We start from the raw sequence: 25,932 nt of genomic DNA, 5'->3' as shown, positions 1-25,932 counted from the left end.
CAGATCTTGACTATCTTCAGTGAGGGAGACTCCACACCCTCTCCGTGCGATCTATTCCAGTGCTCGGTCACTGCACAGGAAAGTTCTTCCTCCTCATGTTCAGGTGGAACCTCCTGTGCATCAGTTTCTGCCCCTTGTCTCTTGTATTGCTCGACACCACCGAGCAGAGCCTGGCTCCGTCCTCTTGACACACACACACCTCCCTTTAGATACTTCTACACTGGATGAGGTCCCCTCTCAGTCGTCTCTTCTCAAGGCTGAACAGGCCCAGCTCCTTCAGCCTTCCCTCGTAAGACTCGCTCCGGTCCCTCGCTCAGCTCTGTGGTCCTCCCTGGAGTTCACGCCCGGGCGCTCCCCAAGCCCGGTCCCGGCGGAGCCCCTCGGTCCGGCCCCGCCGCCCCGGCCGTGACGCGCCCGGCCCGCGCCAATGGCGGCGGCGCTCGCAGCCGCTGTGGGCGCGGCGCTCCCCGCCGGCCGCGGCTCCGCGGGGCCGCCCTGCCGGGGCGCGGCGGCTCCTTCGGCCGGGAGCGGCGCCGGGCGGCGGGAGGCAGGTGAGGGGCGAGCCCGGGGGGCCGGGTCGGGGCAGTGCCGCTCGCTGCCCGCGGGCCGGCGGAGGGGAGGGGAGGGGCGGGCCGGGCAGGGCGGGTGGAGGTCGGGCACCCGCCGCCCTTCCCGGCGGCTCCAGCGCTGTTGGGAGCAGCGGCGGAGCCGTGGGGAGGTGCCGGCACCTCCGCTCAGCCCCCGCGGGGAGGGCGTGGGGGGCGCCGCGGGGCGTTTCGGGTCGCGCCGCCGCCGGAGCCCCGCGCCCGGAGCTGCCGCAGCCCGCGGGGAGCGGGGCCTGAGCCCGGCCCGGGGCCGCCCCAAGGCCGCTCCCGCCGCCCCGGCCCCGCGCGGCTCCTGAGCCGATCCGGCCTTAATGCCCGGCCGGGAGCGCCCCGGGCGGGGCTGCCGGGCGCGGTTCGAGCCTTGGCGCGTTTGTGCAGCGCTCTGGGATCCCCGCGGGCTCCCCACGGGACGGGGGTACCGGAGGAGTCCCCGCTCGGTTCGTGTGACACGGAGGAGAAATGTGTGTGCGGTGTGCCTTGGAACACGTCGAGTCCTGGCGTGGTTCACATCCTGCCGCCGCCACGGCCTGAACTCGGGGACAGGGCCTTGCTCTTCGGAGGAACATCATTGCTTTTATTATATGCAAGGAATTGGGATATTTTTCTTGAATTCTGTAGCAATCAGCGTTTTGCCAGGCCACTGGAAATTTTAATTAACAATATGTTATCGTCATTTCAGCATTTTAATTCTATCCAAAATTACCTGGCTGAGCTGCGGGATGAGAAATAAGTCAGCAGATCTGATTTTTTCAAGGCCCCTGAGAATACTTGACAACTTCTGCTTTCACTATAAAGCACACTGAGCATCCTTCAAAACTGGGCAATATCTGTCTTCATCTTCTGCAGCACAGCCAGTGCAAAGTGGCCTAAAGTGAAGTCTTAAAAGTTTATAATCCCAAATGCATTTGGGATTTTCCCATGATTCCCCAAACACTGTCTCCAAAGTTCAGATGAGGGAATATGTAGAAACTCTCACTTGTCTTGGCTGCCTTGAGTATTTCAAGCCAGTTGCATTAGCCTGGGTTATTTTAATTGTCCCATCTATGTTTTTTTTAACTTCATAATCTTTGGAACCTTCATCACCTTTTCCCGAACTGCTCCAGGTACTTTTCTTCCTGCCTGCACTGTCATTCCAGGTACAAGTCTTCATTTATATCTTTGCCCATCTCTAAGATACCCAAGCATCACTTTTCTTTGTTACCTGGCTAGGTAGCTGTCTTCATTGCATTATCCATAATGCTTCCTTTACTCCAGACTCTCTGGCATTCTGTTTACTTAAGTGCATAATATTTTCTTCTGTTCTAAACACTGCTTTGGAGAATTTTAAGTGCTAATACTGAAAGGCTTCTTTTCATGGCCTTTACTTTCCCAGTGATACACTCACTATAATTTCCACCTCATCTTCACTTTGTTCCATTCCATTATTCCCTGTTATGTCCTTCTGTACTCCACTATAGGAGGATGTAAAGAAGGTGATCTAAGAGCAGACAAACATGCATACCTTCAAAGTCCCAGCAACAACGAGGGAAAAACGGTCAAAACCAGCGGATTCATCTTAGTTATGCCACAACTAATGGGAGAATTCTGCTTGTGACCTCCCCCTGGTATCACTCATTCTCTGCTGCTGTGTGTTTGCTTATCACCGTTTCCTGTTCTTCACCTGTTGGATCCAGGTTTTTAGGTACTTAGCAGCAGCAATTCTATGAAGCAAAGATTCCTGATATATTCTCCCTGGGATCCCATGCGAATTTCTGTGCTGTTCTTTGACACTGACCCAGCTGTGTGAGATTCTCCACAGTTCCACTATTGCCATTCACATACACAGGGCAAGTCAGTCCCTCTGTACCACCACTTTTATCAGAAAGCAGGCAGGCAGCTCTCCTGAGGTTCTTTTATTAAAAGCACAGTTGCCATTTGACAACAAAGAAGCAGTGTTCCACACTGACTCCAAGCAAGAATTCCTCTTTCATTGTGTTGGATCTGAGTCCACTTTTCTACCTTTCCTCTCCCAGTTCCCTACTGCATAGTTAAAGGAGCTGAAGGCAAAGTTCAAAACACTCATCAGCAGTTCTGACTGTCAAACATGCAGAACAACCAAAATTTGTCTGTTTTGATGGCACCCAGAAGGTCAAGTGACAGAAACACACTGGTCTTTCTTGACTTCTGAAAGGACTGATGTGCACCTGCCTCACCCCTCTGAGAAGGGCTGGGCTGCAGTGCCCAGAAAATGACAGGTTATTATGTGATAGAACTGGAATGGAACTCAACCAGGTCTCTGCTGCCAAACCATGCTCTGTATATACTTAAATTCATCACACCTATTAATATAAAGATCAGATCCTAAAGCTGGATCTGATCCAGAATGTTTTGAAAGAGGTTTCCTGGCAGGAGCAGGCAGTATGTCCATGGATTAAAACCAGATGTGTGCTTTTGGAGAAGCTCTCTTTCACATCCTTGCCTTTGTACCTGTGTAGGTGTGTTCTCAGCCTCCATGGAGAGCAGGCTGAGAAGGAGGGATCAGGGGATATCAGGGCTTTGTGGAGCTGAGATGAGCAGGGTGTGTAGCAGCACCAGCATTACCAGATCTTGAGAGCAGAGCTGCCTGCCATGAAATGGTCCGTGCTGTCATCCCAGTTCAGAGCCGACGTCTGTCCCCAGCCTGCCAGAGCCGTCCCATTTACTTCTGAGCTCTTGTAGGATGGGCAGTAGTGGGCTGGTAGAAAGGCCTTTCAGATGGCTTTTCAGGGCCATCTGAGAGGTGTTGGCTGCACAGCTCTGACAAAGAGATCTGCTGCCAGCTTTGCACAGGCTCTTTTTAAAAAATCATCCCTTACATCTTTATTTAATTTGACTGATGATGGCTCGGAGCATGACTGACCTGCAGTAGGTTCAAGATCCATTTTTGTACCCACCATTTCCATTAATAACCTCGGTTTTGCCTTTCAGATATGGCCATGCCCAGTTCCCTTTTGTGGGCTGTTGACATTTTTGGGAGGGTTTACACTCTCTCTACTGTTGGCCAGTACTGGGAGCTCTGTAAGGACACACAGCTGGAATTCAAACGGGTCTCTGCTGTCAAACAGTGCTGCTGGGGAATAGCCTGTGACCATCAAGTGTACACCTACGTGTTCTCAGGAGATGTTCCTATCAGATACCAGGAGGAGACCTATGAGAACCAGGTATGACAGGTACAGTCCCTCTGTGACACAGCCACTGCTTGGGCTGCCAGCACATCCTACCTCAGCTGTCTCGGGGTGTTCTTCTCACCAGAGAATCGATTGAGCAGTTTTGTTTTCATTTTTTACCAGAAGTTTCTGAAGAGTACATATATGTGCCAAATACCAGCTTATCTTTTAGTATTTAAACTCCCAAACGAGTTATACTACCCTGCTCCTAGCAAAAGCAATGCCAGTGTGAACTCCACCTGTTCTGTGTGAGCCGTTTCAGACTGAAGCATTCACCCTTTTCACTGGCTGGTTTACATTTCTCCTTTCCTTACAAAAGTGACAAATACCCAATCCCCTGAAGAAAATGTCCAGTGTTACTTCCAGGCACCAAAGATACATTATCAGAAATATATTATTCTTAGGAAAATGCTATTTCTTAGTGTTAAAAAGACTTCTCTAATAAAGGCATGATTTTCCATTAAAGTACAATGTTTCCAACTTTTTTTGCATAGGAGTGTTAAGATGATCCTTTCTATCTGATGGACTTCAAAAAATGTCTTTAAAACCATATTTCAAAGGAAATTTATCAGATTTTTTTTCTAGTTAACCAAAAGTTATTTGGGAGAGAAAATTGATGGATTTTCTTGAGCACATTTCTCTGATTTCTAATGGGCACTGGAATGAATATAAATTGGGAAAAGACATTAACTTACCTGCATGGGCAAAAATACAACAAATTAATTTTATACATTATTTAATATTGATACAGCTTTTCAGCCATTTAAGAATGTTTCTTTCATTGTGTAAACATGTTCTTTAAAAATGCAAAATTTAAAATTTTATTTGTTACTTTAAAACTTTCATTTTGTTTGTTCTAGGTAATGAAAAACAGAAAACAAAATACTAGAAAGCACAAAAATAAATATTCTACAAGAGCTAACAACAACAAAATTAAACTGAAATAGTTTGCAGATAATGTACAAGGCAATTTAGCCAGATTTCTAGTAACAGCAAATAATATTTTGTGTAAAAATTATAGATGGATTTTGAACGACTCAGTTTTCATATGCCCTAAAATGTAAGACAGTATTACAGGACAGATTTTGCCAGTATTTCTATAGTATGTAGGAGTGTGGGGGAAAAAAATGACAGCTGTATTGGTGAAAATCCTTGTGTTATTTGTTCTGTAACTGATTCAAGGCAGATTAGGGAAAAAATATAACATGAGATCCAGGGGAGATTTGCTGATCCAGTTCTCTCCAGACAGTTCCTGGCAGAGGCAGTGCTGTTTTTCTAGTGCAGACAAGATATGAATCATCTTTCTCTGGGAGTAGATTAGAGATACCAAGGCCATCTATCCAGCATTACCCTAATGCTGCAGTGTCATGGTGCCATATATCACCAAAGAAAAATATATAATATATTTTACTGTGCCTAGTAAAATATAGCATCAGATGTTCCTATTTATGTAGCTGAAGCTGACTTGGTTGGGACGAGCTCTGCAGTCAGCCCTTCTTTGATATTCAAAAAAGCTTCCCCCAAAGGCTGTGTCAGGGAGGGCCTCATGGAGTGAACACTTTCTCATTCACCCCAGCAATTTATTCCTCTTCTAGTGCAGAAAATAAGAAACATGTCATGATTCCCTGTAGATGTCCAATGAGATAATGTGATCTCAAACAAAATACTTTATTTATTATTTCTGGCAGCGCTGGAATCCAGTTGGTGGCTTTTGTGAGAAATTACTGCCCAGTGACCGCTGGCAGTGGAGTGATGTGAGCGGGCTAAAACACCAGCAGCTTGATAGTTTCACACTGCCTTCACCACACTGGGAGTGGGAGTCTGACTGGTATGTGGATGAAAATATTGGAGGGGAACCAACAGAGAAAGGGGTAGGTGAACAATACCAAAAAGAGATCTATTCTGGGAATCCTTACTCTGTAAAATGAAAAGAACTGTTATAGAAGTGTAAAAAAGTCTGTAAAAATAAAACTTGCCATAGATACTTCTTTCTGGGAAATAGCCCAACTCTAATACAACAGAAGGAAGGATCTTGTTTGAAGGCTTTTGAAGTCTATAGGAGCTTCTGTAGAAGCTTTTTTTCCTGATCAAAAAAATCACAAAATCCTGGCAACCGAATGCCATTGTTATTTAAGGTCTTTACTATGAAGAAAGTAAAATGTTTTACTGTGTCTTGTTTGTTCTGTGTATATCATCCCGAGGAATTTGGGCATGATTCATAAATCATTCATGGAATTAGCTGATCTGTTAATCAGGGCTCTAGAGACACAGAGTGACTTGTGCTGTGAGTCTTGTGCAGAATTGCTCTGAGTTATGTCTTCAAGCTTTCCCTTGATCCTGTTTTCATACAAGAAAACCTCTGTTTGCAGGGCTGGACTTATGCCATAGACTTCCCCAGCACCTACACAAAGGATAAGAGATGGAATTCTTGTGTCAGACGCAGGAGATGGATCAGATACAGGAGATACAAATCCCGGGACATTTGGGCGAAGGTTCTGGATCTCTTTTAAATATTAAATAAACTGAGGGTCTGAAATAATCAATTATAAGGGTGGGGAAGTTAATTCTTATGACTTCTCTGTAGGCTGGACTTGGATTCCTTCACTTCCAACTTGCTATTTTGTTAGCATAAATGGAAGGCTGGGATTTTTCATAGAAACCTGTGGTAATAAGGTGCCAAATCTCATGGTGAAGCAATTAGAGATGGATGCTCAGCTCCTTTGCAAATTTCAGATCAACTTTTTAACTTCCTTTGGTTGTGTGACAAAACACTCTCCTTCAAGCTGGCATCTGCCTTGTATTGTTCACCAGCTGCTCCTTTATGTGTGTGAATAACTGTTCTTTAATAATCGTTGTTCCATTCTAAGGACATTAAAAATGTGTAATTTTTGATCTTTCAGCTTTCCAATTCTGTATGCAGTGTTCTGTGAATAAAAACTTCCTTTAGTTAGGGTACAAAACACAGACTTCTCCATGCTGCCTTGGCAGCGTTTCCCTCTCTGCATATGGAGGCCTTGAATGAGAGGGAGGATCTCCATGCTCAAACACTCTAGGAAGCGCTACATAACCAATCTGCAAGAAACAGGCTAGGCCACCAGCCAAGTCACCTGTTTGCAGTGTCTCCTCTCCTCAACCTTCCTTCCCTTTGCTCCAGATTGTGTCCCATGATGAACCAGACCAGCTGCCAGACCCTTTCAATGACATCTCCATCGGAGGATGGGAGATCACGGACGAGCCCCTCGGCCGCCTGTCAGTGTGGGCAGTTTCTTTGCAAGGAAGGGTATGTGTGTATTCCTTAAGTTTTCTAATTAAAATTACTAGTGGAAAGGAGTTAAATACTTGTAAAGCAAGGCAGGAGTGTTATTGTCTTATGTTGGTAAGGAAATACACTGCTTGTGCATCTGGATGAAAAGCTGCTTTGGGACTACATTATGTAACAACTTGTGTTGTAAATGGAAAGGCTTAGTATCTCTAGGATTGTTTTATGGAAGCCTTTAACCTCTGTGAACAGGTGAATCTTAAAAACTTGGGTTGAGTACTATCTTATATCTTGAAAAATGCCCAGAATGCTGACTGTGGTGCTCATAACCAGGAGAAGGAGCTTTAAAACCTGACAAAGGTTCTGGTGAAGCATTGTGCTGTGCCTTTGGGATGGAGAGACAGAGAGAATTCAAGAGTTTACAAAATGGTTTTCTAAGACTTACTGATCAGAAAGTGGTCACCTCCTGACCTGGCAATGTGGCATCCAGCTCTGAAATGTTTTCATTTTATTTTCTATTGAAAACTATACATCTTTCTCTGTTGGTGGTGGTTTTAGGCCTCCCATGAGGTGTCCTCTTTTGCTCAGTGCTGTGAAGATTTGATTCTTCCTTTTCTTCCTTCATCCTTGCAGCATGTATCTGATATTCCTGTGTCTCTAGACAGTTTCTAACTTATGGTCTCACAGGGCAGAATGTAATACTTTTAACAGATAGCCTGAGCTCTCAGTCACATTTGGCACTGCCTGGAAGGGCAAGCAATCTTGGTTAAATTGTTTAAAATAAAATTCCCTATTCCTCCTACTTTCTAGTAATATGTGACAAGCACCCCAGTCTACAAGCTTACCTGACTGCCATTGTAAAATGCTTTCATTTCCCAAGTGAAAGTCCCCAGGGAAATAAAGTATTTCCAAAAATGAAGATTTAGCACTCAGCAGTCATGCTGTGGAGCACTCATGTGACTGCCACAGGATGCTTTCTATGTTTGACCTTCCTATTTCGACTGTGATCTACAGAAAATTGCACAGTCCAAGACTAGCAAATGGCTGGATGTCACCAAGGGCTGCACAGAGAATGGAATTATTCCCCCATATTGTGGCAAGCTCTGTTCAGTGAAAGTGAGGTCAGGCTGTCAGCTAACAGTAACATTTTTGTGTTATGTATTTGTTCACTCTCAGTTTATATAACATGCCCTGAAATACACTGAAGTGGTTTAAATGTTGAAATATACACAAAACTTGTAGCAATAAGTTACTGTACCCAATCCAGATTCAGTTCCATGATAAAAGCTGCTCTGTAGAACAGCCTCCTCCCTAAGTACATAAGGAAATGGCTTCAACTGCATAATCAACATTAAAAAAACGTACCTTTAAAGGTCAGAGTACCATACACTACATAAAAAAATCCTGTTGTTAAAGGAGAACTGTTCTTTCCAGTTTGGCTTTACTCTTGTCTCAATGGTTTCATTGTTGTAGTGATATTTTTTTCTTATTTCATTTGTTTTTGTTTTTTTTAAACTTGTCTAGGTATGGTACAGAGAAAATGTCTGCCATCACAATCCAGAAGGTTCCACATGGTCCTTAGTCACCACTCCTGGTGAAGTTGTACAGATCAGCTGTGGACCCTATGACCTCCTTTGGGCAACTCTTTGGGAAGGGCAAGCTATTGTGAGAGAAGGAATTGATAGGAATAACCCTCAAGGTAAAGTTTGTTAAATTTGGCTGGAAACCCCTTTGATTTGTATAGTGTTGAATAAGAAACTAACCTACAATGCCTTCTGGGTTCTGTCTTTTGCAGGAATTTCCTGGAGTATTGTGGAGTCTCCAAGCTCTGAAAATGGAATTATGCACGTCTCCGTGGGTGTTGATGTGGTGTGGTGTGTTACAAAGGATAGAAAAGTAAGAGGGTCATGCTCTGCTTCTGCTTTTTTCCTTCCCTTTCCCTGTCTGCTGCTCTCAAACAGGAGTGCAACTTGCCCAGGAAGCATTGTGATTTGGACTCTGTATCCCCATGGTCTGGGGAATTCTAGTTCCCCTTGCTGTTATGGGAATGCTCTGTGGTTTGTGATAGTTGAGTTTAATTGAAGGAAGACTTTCTGCTTTTCTTTTATAAGGAATTTTCTAAACCCAAGTCAGACAGATTTGGCAGGTGGGTGGGGATGTTGGTGGGGATTGGATAAGGGGCATCTTCTAAGGGATATTAAGCATCAAAATTGAAGTGACTCCTGTTTCCACAAGGACTGAATTTTACATCAAAAGCAGCATGGGGAATATTCTCATCTACATTTATGACGCTATTTTTTTATCTTCTTATTCCAACTGTTCCCTCTTCATCAGCCTTTTAATGTGGGGGTTTTGGTATTTAATTAGGTGAGATATCTCTTCTGTGGATGTGTGATTACTTTCTTACTGGAGTTTTAACTTAGAATGATAGAATGTCTTAAGTTGGAAGGACCCATAAGGATCATGGAGTCCAACTCCCTGCTCCTTCAGACTGAATTGAAAGCCAGGCATGAACTCTGTGCAAGTGCAGCAGTTCTGTTGAGTTTCTCTGGTCTAGTGAGTCACTACTCGTCAGCTGAGCCATGGTAACAGGTTGTGCCCAGCCTGCTCCATCTGCCAGATAAACCCACTGTAATCAATGGAGATAAGCTGGTGTGTTTTCCTTCAGATCTGCCACAGGGCAGTCAAGTATCCTGATGTTATGGGATTCAACCAACAGCTTCTAAGGGAGCTGCTTGCTACTGCAGAACTATAAGGCTATATGCTACATACAGAGGAAACCTTTTCCAGGTACCCAGCCCACAGACACTTTCAGATTGGTAAAGTCAGATCTAAGGGGAGACAATGTAAAGAGCTGTACTGCTAAAGACATCCCCCTGACAGTTCCCTCTGGCTGCCCTGCTTCTAGGGTTTGAATGTAAGAACACTATTTAGAAGCCCATTCAGAGTGATCAAAAATAGCCTACATGTAGACATGTAATAGAAAGTATTTTTCCAACAGCAGAGAAACTAACTCTGTCACAGAAAGTCCTACAAAAAAGTCTCCTTGTGGGCTCTTCTGGCTGCAGGTGGACACACAGTGTAGGTACTATTGGGAGAATTGTTTTATCTTTATCTGATAAAGAAAAAGAATCAAGGAAGTAATTGACTTCTTAAGACAATGTGGCAAGTCAGTACTAGAGATTAAGACTAATCCACTAAAGAAACTAAATTCCTGATACTGCAGGAGAAAAATTTGGACTTTCTGTTGTTATGGTAGGTGTGGTTTAGAAGAGGAGTGAACTCACATAATCCTTGTGGAACAAGCTGGATTGAAATGGTTGGAGAAATGATGATGGTAACTGTAGGCTTAAACAACCAGGTAAGAGAGCTGGGGAGCAGCTGGGAGGGTATTTACACTCCCTTCTGTACAGGCACTGCTCACATGTGGTGAGGACTCTCAGCCATGCCAATAGGGCTGGCTGGACAAAGGGCCCTGGGCTTAAACTGCTGGGAGGGAAAGGGGCTGAATTCTGCAGTTCTGCACCTGAAGGTGACAGTCAGCACGTGTCTTGTGTGGCACAGGGAGGTGCAGATAGGCTTTGGTACAGAACTTTGTTCTGCATCTACAGTGTCAGCATTAAGGAAGAACACAAAAGGAAAACACTGTGTCCAGCAGTTTTCTGTGCTCAATTCTGCACCACTGCACCTTTTTGTATCTGATAACCTACTGCATTCCAAGTCACTTCTTTCACCAAGCCCCTTCCCTCCCTAGGTCTGGGGAATCGGCTGTGATGACAGAGCGATTTATTTTCGTCAAGGTGTCACACCAAGTGAGCTCAGTGGGAAGACATGGAAGGCAATTGTGTCTGGCAGAGAGAGTGACAGATCTCAGACTGGGAGCTCAACGAGTCTGCTCAGGTACGTCATGAAATACCTGCTCAAGACTTTGTACAGCAAGAGTTTCAATGCTAGGAGATACTTCTTTATGTTCAAGTGGTACAGACAGGGAGGAGCGGGGAAGACTTCTCTAATCATTATGTATGCCAAAAGGCATTTGCATTTTTGCCATTATAATTAACAGTAAGCAGCAGTTGTTGCACTCAGAGAAGAATCTGAAGCTCCCACATTGGAATTCACTGCATGATGCAGAAAATGCAGTAAAGCATTTTCCTCTGGGCATACTATCACTATCTGGAACTAGTCTCTAATAAGAGAAAATGTTGTCTATGAAATACCATGAAGGAGTGCCAATTCCACTTAGGAATTATTCTTCCTGAGTGTCACTGTACGTTTCTTTTCCTAGGGAGATTAAATCAGTTACTCCCCCCTGCCTGCCGGCCTCTGGGCTGTGCCACACATGCCAATGAATCTGGGAGGACTGCAGAAGCTACTTGTTTGAGCCAGAGTGTGTGCTGAGAAGTTCCCTTTAGCAAAGACAAATCATAATGTTAATAATGGGCTTTAAAAAATTCTATTCATTCTTTCATATTCAGAAAATGCAATGTTGCTTCAGTGTTTTCCTGACAGTTGTAGGCAGCCAACACCACCAATTGTTTGAAAAGATCAGTGAAGTTCCTTCCTGTGTTTCAGATTTACTAGACCAGTTTGCCAGATTTGTTGGACTCTTTCCTCTGATGATAGAATTTGACCTTTAAAAGAGAAATCTGCTGTTTCTCTCCTACAGTGAAACACTAAATCAATTTCTGTGTGTCTGTGATCTAAGGCCTGTGCTAATTTACAATGCTTTGGATGATAATTAATTATCTATTTGTCCTTCAGTGCTGGCTGTTTCTTTACTGATGATATTCAGAACCAAACAAGCGCGGTCATTCAGGGTGATGCAGATCCTTCCTCTGATACAGAGCTCCCTGGCGTGCCCACGAGCCCTGCCAGCACTGCCCTGCTGGGAGCTGCAGCCGCTGGGAACAGCCCAGCCAGCCAGGCTGAAACATCTGCACAGCTGCCTGTGGATCCTCTGCACTCTGAGCAAGGAGAAGCCACTGCTGCTTCAGCTACTACTGAGAAAGATAACCTTGAAATGAATAAATCTCCTGCAAACCCAAATCCTTCTGCAGAACTGCAGTGGATAAACATTGACTTGAAGGAGGCTCAGAAGCATCCAGTCCTCTCTGTCAGCAGCTTTGCAGACACATCCAGCCTCTCTTCCCTGGGCGTGTTCTCGGTGGGAGCTGAAGACCAGTACGGAGCTGATGAGCACCCACTGTGGGCCTGGGTGTCTGGGGGAGGCTGTCTTGTAGACCTGCACAGCCCACTGAAGTGGTTCACTGCTCCATCAGGTACTGGCCAGTCACCACAGCACACCCCAGTTCCAGTCACAGTTCAATATGCTCTTTAAGAAAAATGTTGGTTTGTTTTTTCTGACCAAAGCCATGGTGCAAAACTTGTGCTAACCCACTTTCTCTTACTGCAGTTTGTTAGTAGGTTCATGTCTGAGCATAGTGCTGCAGTATTTAGCTGTAGAGCACTTTGGGCTTGAGATAAATAAATGTGAAAGTGATATTTTCTACTGAGTTCCTGTAAGTTTTGTAAAGTAATCTGTGCTGGATTTACATCTCATTTTTAATTGTACTGAGACTGCAACTTTGGGCAAAACACATATCATTGAACAGGAAGGGGTGAAAAGGGCCCTCTTGGGAGATGCAGATGCCAGAAATAACTGCCTCACTGCCATTCCTACTGAGATGGGTAAAATAAACCATGAATTGTGGCATCCCAGTATTTAACAGTCTAACTCGTGATGCAGTATATTATCTAATTGTCTTGCATTGACAAAACTCCCATTTTTACAAGGTTATGGATTTAAAAGCTTCTGTAGAATCATCTAGTGATCCTATTTCTATGCATCATTTACAAAGTTTGGCTGTAATACATTGATTCCAAATGATAATCACTATAAAAATGGTGTTAGACTGGGTTGATCCAGTCTGGTGTTCAAAGGAGCGCCGTGTTTGACCTTTCACAGAACTGTACTCAAAGCTCACTGGATTTTATTGGGTTTGGTTCTGTCCCAGGTTTGTCATCATCTGTGCAGTCTCTGTCCCTGTCTATCACTCCTGCACAGACAGCAGCGTGGAGGAAGCAGATTTTTCAGCAGCTCAGTGAAAGGACAAAGCGGGAACTGGAGAATTTCAGGCACTACGAGCAGGCTATTGAGCAGGTAAGCAGTGAGGACATTTATCTCTTAGCTTCTAAACACATCTGGGAATCAGTAATACATTTCTGACATACTGATTTGAGCTTATTGCCAGCTTTATATTCTTGCCCTTATTTCTGTCTGGGACAACTTTCCTGGATTATTAATGTCTGAGCTCCCTGTGGGAAATGAACAGCTTTTCAAACATGGAGCAGCAGCTTTTTTCATCTAAAAGCATTATCAGATAGTTTTATTTAGGAAGAAACAAAGCATTGGTCAGCATTATTTGGGTACTGTGAGACCTCAAATCCTCAGAGAAGTGGTTGCAACAGTGGAATATTGTATAAATTATTCCACCACAAGATGAGGCATCTTAATTGAAACAGTGACTCAAGTAGGTGAGCTTCCCTTTCTGTGGCCATCAGGACTAATTCAACTTGCCTAAATAAATGATGAAAACGTCAATGGCAGCACATAAATAGCAGCAGTTTTGTTTGATGTTCCCTTTGTTATGACTCCTTGGCTCTTTTCAGATTCATTCGTATTTTTGGTCCCTTCATTGCTAATTGCCAAATGACATCTGGAATTATTTGATTAAAAACACTTGGAGTCCAGGGCTTTAATCAAGTTTAAAAAAATTATGTCAAAGCCTTTAAACTCTGAACAGAGGTTCTGTTATAACAGGAGCAGACTTGAGTCAATTAGTACCTGCGTGCTACTGCATTCTTGCAGGGTAAGATGTTACTACTGTTGTACACGTGCTACTTCAGTATCTTTTTATCCACTTTTATGAGTGTTCAGTGTGATACAGTGTATGAATGTATGATACAGACTAACCTGCAGCACAGGCAACTCCTGGTCACAAAAACGGCATTTGGGAGAAAGAAAAAGAGTCGTGCAGTTTCTTCATTGCTGTAATTTTGTGTTTGCCTTGTAGTCAGTTTGGGTTAAAACTGGAGCCTTGCAGTGGTGGAGGAACTGGAAGCCTCATAAGTGGATGGACGTTCGAGTGGCACTGGAGCAGTTCACCGGGAGCGATGGCATGCGCGACAGCATCCTGTTCATCTATTACATGTATCATGAGGAGAAAAAGGTGTGTTCAGCTGCAGACCCCTGGGTTTGCTTTTGGCAAACCTCCAAAGGGGAAACAGTTTCTTGAAAGGAGGCAAATTATGGCACGCTACTGTTCTGAGCTTTGGGAACCAATTCAAAGGTAACCCCAGGTACCAGCAAACCACAGGCTTCTCTGAGCTGTGTTAATGCTGTGTCAGAAATACCCAGTCAGGAACCACTCACACTGCTTAAACCATCAGTTCTGCACTAATTAGGAATTCTTCTGGAAGTTCAAAATGTTCTTGATTGTGATGGCTTGTTCTGGCTTGGCTGAACAGGGTCTTCACAAGTAGGGTTAATGCCTGCAGGCAATAGGAATCAGAGGTGGTGCAAGGTTGGAAATTGAGTCCCATTCCCTCTGTGCCAAGAATTGATTCTTTGCTGTCCTTGGCAGGAATGCCTTGTTTGTAGACCTGAAGTGCAAAAATGCTGGATCTGTGGAAGGTTTGCCTTAAGTCACAGGTTTTTTTTCTCTTGTCTTAGTACATCCACGTGTTCCTCAATGAAGTGACCATTATAGTTGAGGTGCTGAATGAAGCCAAGCACTCCTTTGCACTGTACACACCTGAGAGGACGAAGCAGCGATGGCCAATCCGCCTGGCAGCTGCAACGGAGCAAGAAATGCATGACTGGGTAATTCTGGGCATCTCTCATTTCAAGCTGGCAGTATCTGCAATAAAACATAGAAGCCAGTCTCTGAAATCTCAGCATTACATTTAAACTCTTGAGGCCACTCATCTGTTTTTTAAGTTTAGGTATTTAAACCATCTGATCAAACTTACTTAGAGGCACCTGAGGCTTCTTATCTCCTCTGAAGTCTGCCTGCTTTCTGGTGCTGCAGTTATCCACAGCAACACACATGTTGCTTTTCATTCTCTTCCCATCTCTGGATATAGATTAGGGTGGGAATGAGTTAGGAGTTGAATTAAGTTATTGTGTTCTTCTGCATGGGTAGAAGAACCATTCTGTGTTGTCACTGTTGCAGAGTCTTTTGTACAGGCAGACAGGCATAGACACACTGGAGCAGGAGCAAACCTGAGAGATGCTTCATCCTGATCAGCTCCTGCAAACCACAGCGGTTCCAGTGGTTGTGTAATAATTTCTGAACCACTGAATTCTAGTGGGAATTTTTTTTGAGAAAAGGCTGCAAATTCACTTTGCTGATTTGCAAGAACATGCAGAGGTAAATTTTTGTTTTACAGTACTGAGCATCTCTATGGAAATTTTTGTTCTCGCTGTAAATAGAAGCTTTTTTTGCTTCTTGTTTTGTAGCTGTCTTTGCTGAACATGTCTTGCTGTGAAAGCAGACGGATTCAAGGCCCTCCTTCTCACCATGCCATTTGGTCAGTTACTTGTAAAGGAGACATCTTTGTTAGTGAGCCAAGTCCTGAGCTGGAGGCCGGACCCCAGCTGATGCCGTGTGATCAAATGTAAGAGGCTTCTGAAGCTGTTCTTTCTGCATGGGATGCCATCCAGCAAAGAATGTCCTTCCTGTCAGTTCAGTGGCTTTGATGGGCTGTTGGAGTGTGTAGTGCACTGCAGATGTCTCTCAGTGACAGGGTTAATGAGTGCCTTCCTATTCATGACTGCATGTGAAGAAATTCACCTAATCGTATTTTAATTCTTAGATTCTGGAGATATCCTTGTGATTTCAAAAGCCTTTCTCACTGAGATCCCATTTTTTGTAATTGCATTTTTAATGTCATAAGAGATAGCCTAGACTAAAAGTAAATCTAATCTCTGTAATTGGAATATAATTTGAGCTTTCAGTTTTATCTGAAATTCGCAGTCCTCCATAGACACTGCAGTCCAGAAGCAGTTTCTCGACAGTTTTTATGACAACTGTGGCAATATGGTACTGCAAACCCCTCAAGCAGAATAACACCATCTGCTTTTTGGTAGCTGTTCAGAGGGAAATGCTTTCAGCTGGTATCTGCCTTCACTTACAGGTTCCACAGTGGTTGGACGAGTCAGCAAAGAAAGTTGCCTGTCCTGAAGATTGTTGGGTTGTTGGTGGGGAAAGCACACATTCCTGAAGGATGTGGTGTTGAATAAAATGTCCTTTTCCTGGCAGGTTCTGGCGTCAGGTGGGAGGCCACCTTTGGCTGATAGAGTGCAACAGCCGGGGCGTGGTGTGGGGCATCGGCTACGACCACACAGCCTGGGTGTACACCGGGGGATACGGAGGTGGCTTCATCCAAGGTACAGCTTCAGAGTGAGAAATACAATAATCATTGGCTATTGGAATTGAAAATGTAATGTCTTTAAGCTTTAGCTTTTCTCTAATCCACCTGATTTATTCCTCACAGGACTGGCCAGTAGTGCTGATAACATTTATACACAGTCAGATGTGAAATGTGTTTACATCTATGAGAACCAACGGTGGAACCCGGTCACTGGATACAGCAGCAGGTTATTTACTCAATTTATTGTATTCATTTACTTTAATACTTTAATAAATGAAACAAGGCCTTTTTTCTAGCTTTTTGGAAGAGTTATTCCAGTTACTTCAACATTCATAGTTAACCTGTGATGGAAGGAGCAGTGTTTCTCAATTTTCTAATTTGTAATTTCTTTTCAAAATGTCCTTATGGCAAAACATTACAGATTTGTGCTTTGTGATTGCACAAAGTGTGCCTACTTGCAGTATCTTTCACTATTAAGGCCAGACAGAAAAGTTATTAGGATCTATATATTCATATACACATTGTGCTAAATACACTGGGTTCTTGAATAGTATATTTGAACAAAAGTACTGAAAAATCCATATCCACATAAATGGGATTCACATTCCAGTTTTAAATGGTAGTGAGGAATATCGTTCTACAGAGAACAATTTACATGGTCCTCAGGTCTGGTATAACTGGAAGCAATAGTACAGATTCTTTCCCACTATGCTCATCACTCACTATTTCTAAATAGAGATTTCTGAATAGAGATTAATGATGGCAGTGTTCTGTGTGTGAAAGTAGGAAGTGCTACAAATAGGCTTTTCTTCCCTCGCCCTTTAAACTCCCTGTTGTAAATGACCTTGCATTCCTTGTGCACTGTTCCACCACCACAGAGGTCTGCCCACAGACAGATACATGTGGAGTGATGCCTCTGGCCTGCAGGAATGTACAAAGACCAACACCAAGCCTCCTTCTCCGCAGTGGTCTTGGGTAAGTTTTGTCTTACAAATTCTTTTACAAAGAAGTCCAGGCTTAGCAAGTAGGATACAACACTTGAGTTCAAGGGGCCCAGATTTTCTTCTGGGATTTGTTGTAACATTTAACCTTGTTTTTCCCATTCATAACCAGTAGTAATCTTCCAGTCAAAAGAATGTTAAGCATTGAGTGAGGTTTTTTGTTTAACATGACTTAGATCCTTTTCTCTTCAGCTGAATTAAAAAGCTTTGGGAACCTCTGTATGTATTCCAAGTATTAGAAGGTTTTTAGCAAGTCTTTGCTCTCCAAAAGCTGGAGGCAAGTAGAAGCAGAGGTGTTTATCATACATTAGGTGTTGATTGTTATTCCCAGTGTCCCCATTTACCCACAGGTCTCAGATTGGTACATCGACTTCAGCCCGGCGGGCGGCACGGACCGGGAGGGCTGGCAGTACGCAGCTGACTTCCCAGCGTAAGGAAACTCCTCTTCTACCAAATCCCAGGCTCCACTCCTCATTCCTTCTCACTTCTGTTTGGACATTAACTGCCCTTTGACAGGGACACAACACTGCCTCATTTCCCCCCTTTTGTGGGCATGCTGATGTTTGCAGGGAGGGAGGGCAGCGAGGTGAACTTGGCAAACTGTCACTTCAGGAATTTCAAAGTCAGCAGGGGTGCCTGGTGGGCAGATGGAGGCAGTGCTCTCAGGCTGGCACTGACACTAGAGATGCTCTGACATCCTCATGAACACTGTTTAAATCTGTTTTGGTAGGTCCTACCATGGCCACAAGACAATGAAAGACTTTGTCCGACGGAGGCGCTGGGCAAGGTGAGGAACCTCAATATAGATAAGTTTTGAACTTGAATGCTAATTGCTCACTAAAAGGCTACTTCAGTTATGAGATGAAGAGTCTTGTCACCCAATCAACAAAAGAAAAAGTAAAGAAACCTGCAATAAATAACCCATCTCCAGTAGAGAAACTGATGATCTTTAGCATTATGGCTTTGACTGTAAGCCTTTATGGGTGGTTACCCTATTGGATTTTGTGGGATCTGTAGATAAAAGTCAGATGGTTCTTCTCTATATCTGATTTTCCTTATGGTAAATGATTAAGGAATAGTAGACACTGGCTATATCAGTACATATGAGGTCACTTGTAACAACAAGTTAATAGGCCTTTTATATTAATAGTTTTAATTTATGAATTCCACATACTTGGTGCTAGGCCACAGATAATGCAACCCCATTTCCATCAGAGGAAATGTCCAGGTGGAACCTGGAAAACAGCAAACTGCCACTATATTCTATAAGCTGGGGAAGTCTGTGCCTTCCCTGTTTTTCCAACTTTTCTGTCCTTTCTATACTAGAGCATTTAACAGCTGTCCTAATTAATTGCTGTGAACTTTCATACTGCTGGGTTTGGTATTGATGCTACAAAGTATTTTGCCCCTTGTACAAAAAGCTTCAAAGTGAGGTTCTGAAGCATCAAAAGTGTTGTTCCAGGATATGCAGCAAAACAAACCCAGTAAATCAAAATGGTGACTTGAAATAAGCAACTTGAGAAATACCCTCTACTCTAAACGCTTCCTCTTGTTTTAAGTATCAGTTGAAAATTGAAAACAAATAGGGAACTGCTCAGGGCTGGATCTGGTTTTTCAGAACTGGAAAATGGAGGAATGTCCTGATGTTTTTAGGACATTCTTCATACACAAAATATTGTGGTGATGATAGAGCCTAACATAATTTCCCCAATAGACAGCACTACTTTGTTTCAGTTTCCACAGAAAAAGTACACAAATTCCCAGCAAGACTTAGCAAATCTTTCATTTAGAGCTGCCTTACCTCTGCCTACCTCAAGATGCTACATAACCTTTTTAACAGGCCCCACCAAAAAAGAATTGTAAAATTATTCCCTCAAGCAAGACAGAGGAAGGAATGAACTGGGTGTGGAGTTCTCTCTGCAATTTACTGCCCTGCTGTTGCCCAGTGAGTCTGAGAGAGCTATGGAGCAGTGTAGCACCAGTTGCAGACTTCTTGGGTAGTCTTGGTTTTATACAGTAGCTTTAAAAAAAACAAACAACAGAAGCTTTGAGGAATCTGTATTAGTTGAAACTTCAAAATCTGATGCAAAACATGAGTGATTGTTAAAAACCTCTTTCAGATTAAAAATACTAATATTTAATGAAAAGTATGCCTAGTGAAAAGACTTTAGGACTGGAAGTCAACAATAGACTGGGAAACAAATTCAGTCATAGAAAGTATGTACTTCTGACAGGCTTGGGTTTTTTTCTGCCTCAGAAAATGTAAGATAGTCACCAACGGGCCATGGCTGGAAGTGCCTCCTGTTACCCTGTGGGACATCTCCATAATTCCCAGTTCAGATGCAGATGATGAAGAAGCAGTAGCACTGTGGGCAATCAGTGACAAAGGAGACGTGCTCTGCAGGCTTGGAGTGACACAGCAAAATCCAGCTGTAAGGCTCCCTGTTTGTTTTTACTGCTTATTGAGGTATTTAATGTAATACACAAGTACATACAATCACACAGGGCCCTCTCTCAAAGCACCTTGTTATTTTTCATCCCTTTGTGTCCCAGATTTGGAAGTCCCTGTCCATCAGCTGCAGCACAGTTTGCTGCCCACGTTCCTTATAATAGCATTTCCCTTGCATAATCTACCTGAGCTTGTGCCACATCACCTGCAGGAGCCTCTCTCAGCTCCTGGCCATCTTCTCATGAAGCATTTTACTTCCACTTTCTGCACTGGCAGCTTAGTTCCTCTTTTTTTGTTTGTTTTTTGAAATTGTTGATAATAGGTGTATCCCATTTAAAGGAATTGCCAAGGAATAGACCCTGTGAAGCATGGTCCCAGTCTAGTGCCTGTTGATACCAGTGGGATAAAAAAACAGGAAAAACATCCAAGAAAATACTGTAGTATTGAATTTGGAGAAAAACTACAAGAAGTTGAAAAATATTTAAGAATTTTTTTTCATCCTGATCTGTAAGGCACTGCAGCAGTAAGATTTGGAATCTGTCCGGAATCTGAAATCCCGTATCAGTTGATTTTTGTGAGACTTGTTCTGTGTAATAAAAAACAAGGGATTTTTAAAAAATAGAAGGCCCTAGTCTAGCTGTTCAGAGACATGTAGATATCCAAAATCCAGTGACTTTAATAGAAAAGGTCCTTCATTGTCCAACTTAGCTATTTTCAAAGAGTTGTTTATCCAAATATCTTTGAGGATCAGCAACCTTGTTTCTGTTCAGTTGTAAAGTATGTAAGATTTATTCTTCAGCATATTTTTCACTATGTTGTTTTTTTCTCATTTGGTAATAATCAACAATATTTTGTCATAGAATTTTTAACTATTGCTTCACAATTCATCTCCCATGATTTGTTAGGGAACATCCTGGCTGCACGTGGGAACAGACCAGCCCTTCATTTCCATCTCCATTGGGGCATTTTACCAAGTGTGGGCTATTGCTAGAGATGGTTCTGCCTTCTACCGGGGTTCGGTGTCTCCAAACAAACCTGCAGGTAAGAACCTGCACTTTATCTTTTGCTCTGTTCCACTGCCATGTCTGAAAAAGTCCAACCTGTTTCACAGAGTCCTTTCCCATAGCTGTGCAAAACAGTGCATACAAATAATACAATAATGAGAGCAGGTAATTTGCTCTTCACCTGCATAAGTTAAATTGTAAAAAACGAGTTGTTAAAAATATATGAAGTGTGAGGTCATTCACAGCTTTCTTGCTTATATTTCAACTGCAAGCATTTCCATGCCTAATTCTATTTTCTCAATGCTTAACTCAAGATTTCTGACCTTTAGGTGACTGTTGGTACCATATCCCTTCACCTCAAAAACAGAAGTTAAAGCAAGTCTCAGTAGGACGAACATCTGTGTTTGTCTTGGATAAAAATGGTAAGGATTTAAAAAACTATTAGGCAGTGCTACAAAAAGTACATCAGTCTACACCAGACTGATTTAAAAAGGAGAGGCTAAGTTAGAACTGGACAGATGATTACTGGTGCTCCAAAGGGAGTAATATTTCCTATTGAAGGATTTGGAGTAGCAGTGCACTTAGGTACTGCTTTGGAAGGCCTGGGTTTTGTTATATCTGATAGTGCCCTGGCTAACAACAATCCAGCAGCTGTGCTCTGTGGGGGGGAAGACACTGATGAATGTCAGAGAATTGCATGGCAGGGTTTTGTCTGGAATCCTGCTCCAAAACGGATAAATCATGAAGCACCTTTTGTACAAGAAACAAGCCTTTAACACCAGATTCAGAAACCTTCATCCCATTTGCTTTTGTTTTCTAGTGAATATTCCTTATATGAACATTTTTCCCCAAGAAGTTTTACAAAACAGAGTATTTGCTGGTTTTTATAAACAGTAATTACAGAAATACAAATTCCAAAGTGAGAACTTAATTTTGTCCACCTCTGTAACACATTAGCCAAAACAGCATTTCCCCAGAACACAGAAAGAATAAATTCCTGATTTATGTTGTTTACAGCACTGCAGACAAACAGCCATACTGGGCTGTAACCAGCACTTTGTTTTACAGGCAATCTTTGGTACCGCCAGGGCATCACACCCAGCTACCCTCAAGGATCTACCTGGGATCATGTTTCAAATAATATCCGAAAAATGTCTGTAGGGCCCCTGGACCAGGTGTGTACTGAGTTTCCTTGTATCTCATTAGTTTATTAAAAATTATGTAGAACATATCTTAGTAATTAAATGTTCTTCAGCCTTAGTTTTGTTTAACTTTATTCCACAAAGTGTTGGTCTAAATGCTGGAATCTGATAGCAAGACAAAAAACCATACCAATGAAATAGTGATACAGCCAGGCCCTCTGCTGTAAAAAGCCTCATTATTTTTCCATTTTTTTTAAACAAAGCTATGTATTTTAAGAAGGCTTTTATATATTTAATCTCTTTCCTGCCAAGTCTTACCAGGCAATGTTTTAATTATAACACTGCTCTATAGTTTGTTTGGGTGTCTCGCTGCCTAAATAAGAGAATTTTCAGCCTATTGAAGACCAAGACTGCTTTTTGAGAGGGATTAGACAGAGATTTCACATCTGGGAAGAGCAGCACATTTTATTGCCTCTCTCTGCTTCCTCGAGGTGTGGGTGATAGCTGACAAAGTGCAGGGCAGCCACAGTCTGAGCTGTGGCACCGTCTGCCACCGGACTGGTGTCCAGCCAATGGAACCTAAAGGCCTCTCGTGGGATTATGGTATTGGGGTAAGTGCTGGGGGCACAGAACTGCCTGGAAGTTGTACATCCCAATGTCCATGGGCTCACAGAGAAAGGGAAGTGCCATCCTTCCCAGCGTTGGAAAGCTGGGATATACCTGCAGGAAACTGACATTTGCCTTCAGGTTTATGTTCCTTTTTGAAGTTACTATAATGGGCTGTGCAAGCGTTGCTGGGAAGTTGTTTATTTGCATTTGGTAAGTATTCATTTTCAATACGTAATTTAAAAGTTACAATGGAAAAACTAGCAGAGTAAGAGCCATTTGAAAAGAAAGTGGATTCCTTCCTGGTCTGCTCATGATTATTCCTCACTGTTGTACACTGTATTATTCTCAATGTTTTGAGAAAGGCTTTTTTAAGGTTTTGCCACCTTTTAAGCTGGTGGAACATCTGCAGTGGCTCTGTTATGAATGCTTGACTCTACTAATCTTAATTCCCTGTGATAAGAAATAATCCTCAAGTTTACCACCTCTATAACTCCCTGTCAGGGAGGTCTGTTGTATTTTGTTTCATTTTACAGGGAGCCTTTTTTCTGATTCATCCCAGAGCAGGATAACTTTCCTCATGAACAAATAGTATAAACTAGCAGTGCACATAAAGCATCACATCAGATAACAGCACTGACAGGGTGATGTTTCTTCTTTTGAATTTCTGTATCACTTTTTCACAGGGTGGGTGGGAGCACATTACAGTCAGAGGAAATGCAACAGAAGCATCTCGGGTTGCTGTGCCTGACACCGCCGAAGAAAACCCGGCAGTATCGAAGGAGGGAGAAGATGAGGAGAATAAAGGGAAAACAGAACACTCTAAGACCCTTCTGATGGTCAGTGAAAGTCAAGAATTGGACAGAAATTCTGTTAACTGTTAAATTGTTGCCATCTACATGTTGCTATCAAGTAATTTAAAAGAAACAAAATGTCTCCTGCTTGAAGAGAAAAATGTGACCTTTCTGTGCTACTAATATGTTTGACTTAACTGGACTTTGCAATGGGGTATTTTAAGTACTGAATCCTTCTAATGCATCTTGTGTAAAATGTGACTTGATAGAGTTCATAGTTTTGTCAAAGCAGGCAAGGTTTTTAACCACAATGTATTTCTGACCCTTTATCATAGCTGCTACACACCATACAAATGTGAATATGTGCAGATGATCACTACATTTACTTCTTTTTTTTAATGTTCCCTACATCTCTCTTGTATTGACACATCTTGCACACTGTCCTTGAGCACAAATGAAGATGTTGTTTTGATTTGAATGAATTGCAGGCAAACACAACTGGTCCTGTTTGTACAGGGCCTTACCCATGCATGGAGCTCTGCTCACGGGAGGGCTCCGTGTGTAAGGACGGACTCGGGTCAGGCTGATCTTGCTCCCATCAGCAAAATCCAATTCTGTACAACTCTGCTTAGGCTGCAGTTACCAGGAAGGGCCAATTTTTGCTCTCTTTGCTCACAGTGAGCAATGTGTTAATCAGGCAGAAGAACCTCTCTCTGCTTTCAGGGAGCCACTGGAGAGAGCCCAGTCCCGGTCAGTTGGGCTCAGCGAGGTCTCGCTGTAAACTGTCAGTGCAAGAGCTGGGAAATCATGTTCTGTCCTCAGCTTAACTGGAACTGGGATAATTGAGGTACACAGATGCCTACCTAATGAGGCTGGAAGGCACCAGACTCTGGAGGCTACGTTCCACATCATTGCAAATTATGCTTTCATACTGTAAAAGTCAAGGGAAGGTTTAAACTCTGAGTTTACAGTGGTAGGAATGCAAAATAACTTCACTGATGTCAGTGGAGTTTGCCAGTGTACACTGATGGCAGTTCAGAATGAAGCTTTGCTCTTCATTTTTAGTAAGTGATTTATTCATCCCTTTTTCCAACATGAAACCACTTTCTATTCTCAAAATAAGCTTTTTTTCCTGACTTATTTATCATAATTGGACAGTTTACATTCATTTCTCCTCTCTGTGTGTGACTGTATATGGAGCTATTTTTATATGATGAGCAGTTTGGTGTGGTCTCAGTACTGTATTTGTAGAAGTAAAACTTAATGTTTGCACGTATTTAAGGAATATATTTGGTATTTAATGCCAAGGAAAGCACTGTTTCCACGTACAAATGTGAATGAAGATTGAAGATGCTTTACTGTTAAAAAAAGAACCTGTTGATCTTTCCAGTATGTGATTAGAGATTTCTGGTTTATACATACATTGTGGGAGAACCATAAATAATGTGTTGCATTAATTACCATAATAGGTTTTGCATAAATTGCACAGTATCTTGTCCAAATAAATAACTTTATTACATGTATTTTTAGAGAATTATTAGGATTGTATTTTTCTCTGCATTGTATCAAGAAGATTTTTCCTTTTAATAGTCAGTGTTTACATCTCCAACAACCAACCTGATTGCATACAATAAGCTTTATAATGTACCTTTGCATTTTTCCCTACATTGCCAAGTTTCACTTACTTTACTGTAAAAATCTGGGTTTAAGTGAAAAAAAAGATAAGTTATAAGTTATGTTTGAGTACTAAGTATTTGCCTTCTAAAACTATTATTTAGAAAATTATTTGATTTAAAAATATAATGTCATTGTTGTGGCTAGTTAAAATACAGAAAAGTGACTTTAAATTGAAGCAATTTTGAAAAATAAAAGTAATTTATCAGAAAAAAATGCTTCTTACAAATCCCTTTTGACATATCCAAGAACACAGCGCTTTGTAGCACAGTACCACTGTGGAACTAGCAGCTGTAATTCCATTAAACGCCTGTGTCCAGAGCCTGTCTATCCCTCAGGGATGGCAGTGTGCAGAGAAGGGGTGACTTTCACCTGCCTCCTCTGCTGCTGTATTTATAGCTAGACATGACATGCCATTTTGGGCTTAATATTTGAAATACCTCTGGTTGCAGGAAGTCAAAAATACACTGCCCAAGCATAAACTCTGTCTATTTAGCAGCAATACCAGCATACTTGTTCTTAAAGTGCAATTCTTCACCAATAGCACTGTTCAAGTACTGGGTTTTAAACTCACTGGTTCCCTCTTCCCACCAACACAACCGGCCAGCAGTTCAAACGTAACTATCCCACAAAAGCATTTCAGGGACATTTACTAGCTGGCAACTCTCAGATAATGACCTTTAAAGAATCCTACAAAAAAATACCATAATCTACAAGTCCTTAGTCATCACTTACTGTGTGACATGCAGAGCCACAGTTTGCACTGACCTGTAGGGTG

The 25,932-nt window shown here is 42.6% G+C and overlaps 1 protein-coding gene across 1 annotated transcript; it reads left to right on the top strand.

The window, feature by feature from the left end:
- The first annotated feature begins 463 nt into the window (after nucleotides 1–463).
- TECPR1 (tectonin beta-propeller repeat containing 1) lies at nucleotides 464–25,221 on the top strand. Its single transcript, XM_039560318.1, has 25 exons — nucleotides 464–551; nucleotides 3,552–3,784; nucleotides 5,479–5,661; nucleotides 6,160–6,282; nucleotides 6,945–7,070; nucleotides 8,574–8,748; nucleotides 8,845–8,945; nucleotides 10,309–10,410; nucleotides 10,804–10,949; nucleotides 11,811–12,328; nucleotides 13,064–13,209; nucleotides 14,123–14,278; nucleotides 14,782–14,931; nucleotides 15,571–15,728; nucleotides 16,373–16,500; nucleotides 16,608–16,710; nucleotides 17,363–17,459; nucleotides 17,836–17,915; nucleotides 18,216–18,272; nucleotides 19,743–19,917; nucleotides 20,840–20,975; nucleotides 21,268–21,360; nucleotides 22,007–22,113; nucleotides 22,572–22,691; nucleotides 23,373–25,221. The coding sequence occupies exons 2-25, from the start codon at nucleotides 3,554–3,556 to the stop codon at nucleotides 23,568–23,570; spliced, it is 3,609 nt and encodes a 1,202-aa protein (XP_039416252.1). The 5' UTR covers nucleotides 464–551; nucleotides 3,552–3,553; the 3' UTR covers nucleotides 23,571–25,221.
- Nucleotides 25,222–25,932: the final 711 nt, after the last annotated feature.

The sequence above is a fragment of the Corvus cornix genome, chromosome 14, assembly GCF_000738735.6.
Source record: "Corvus cornix cornix isolate S_Up_H32 chromosome 14, ASM73873v5, whole genome shotgun sequence".
NCBI lineage: Eukaryota > Metazoa > Chordata > Aves > Passeriformes > Corvidae > Corvus > Corvus cornix.
This window is presented reverse-complemented; position numbering and strand designations above follow the sequence as displayed.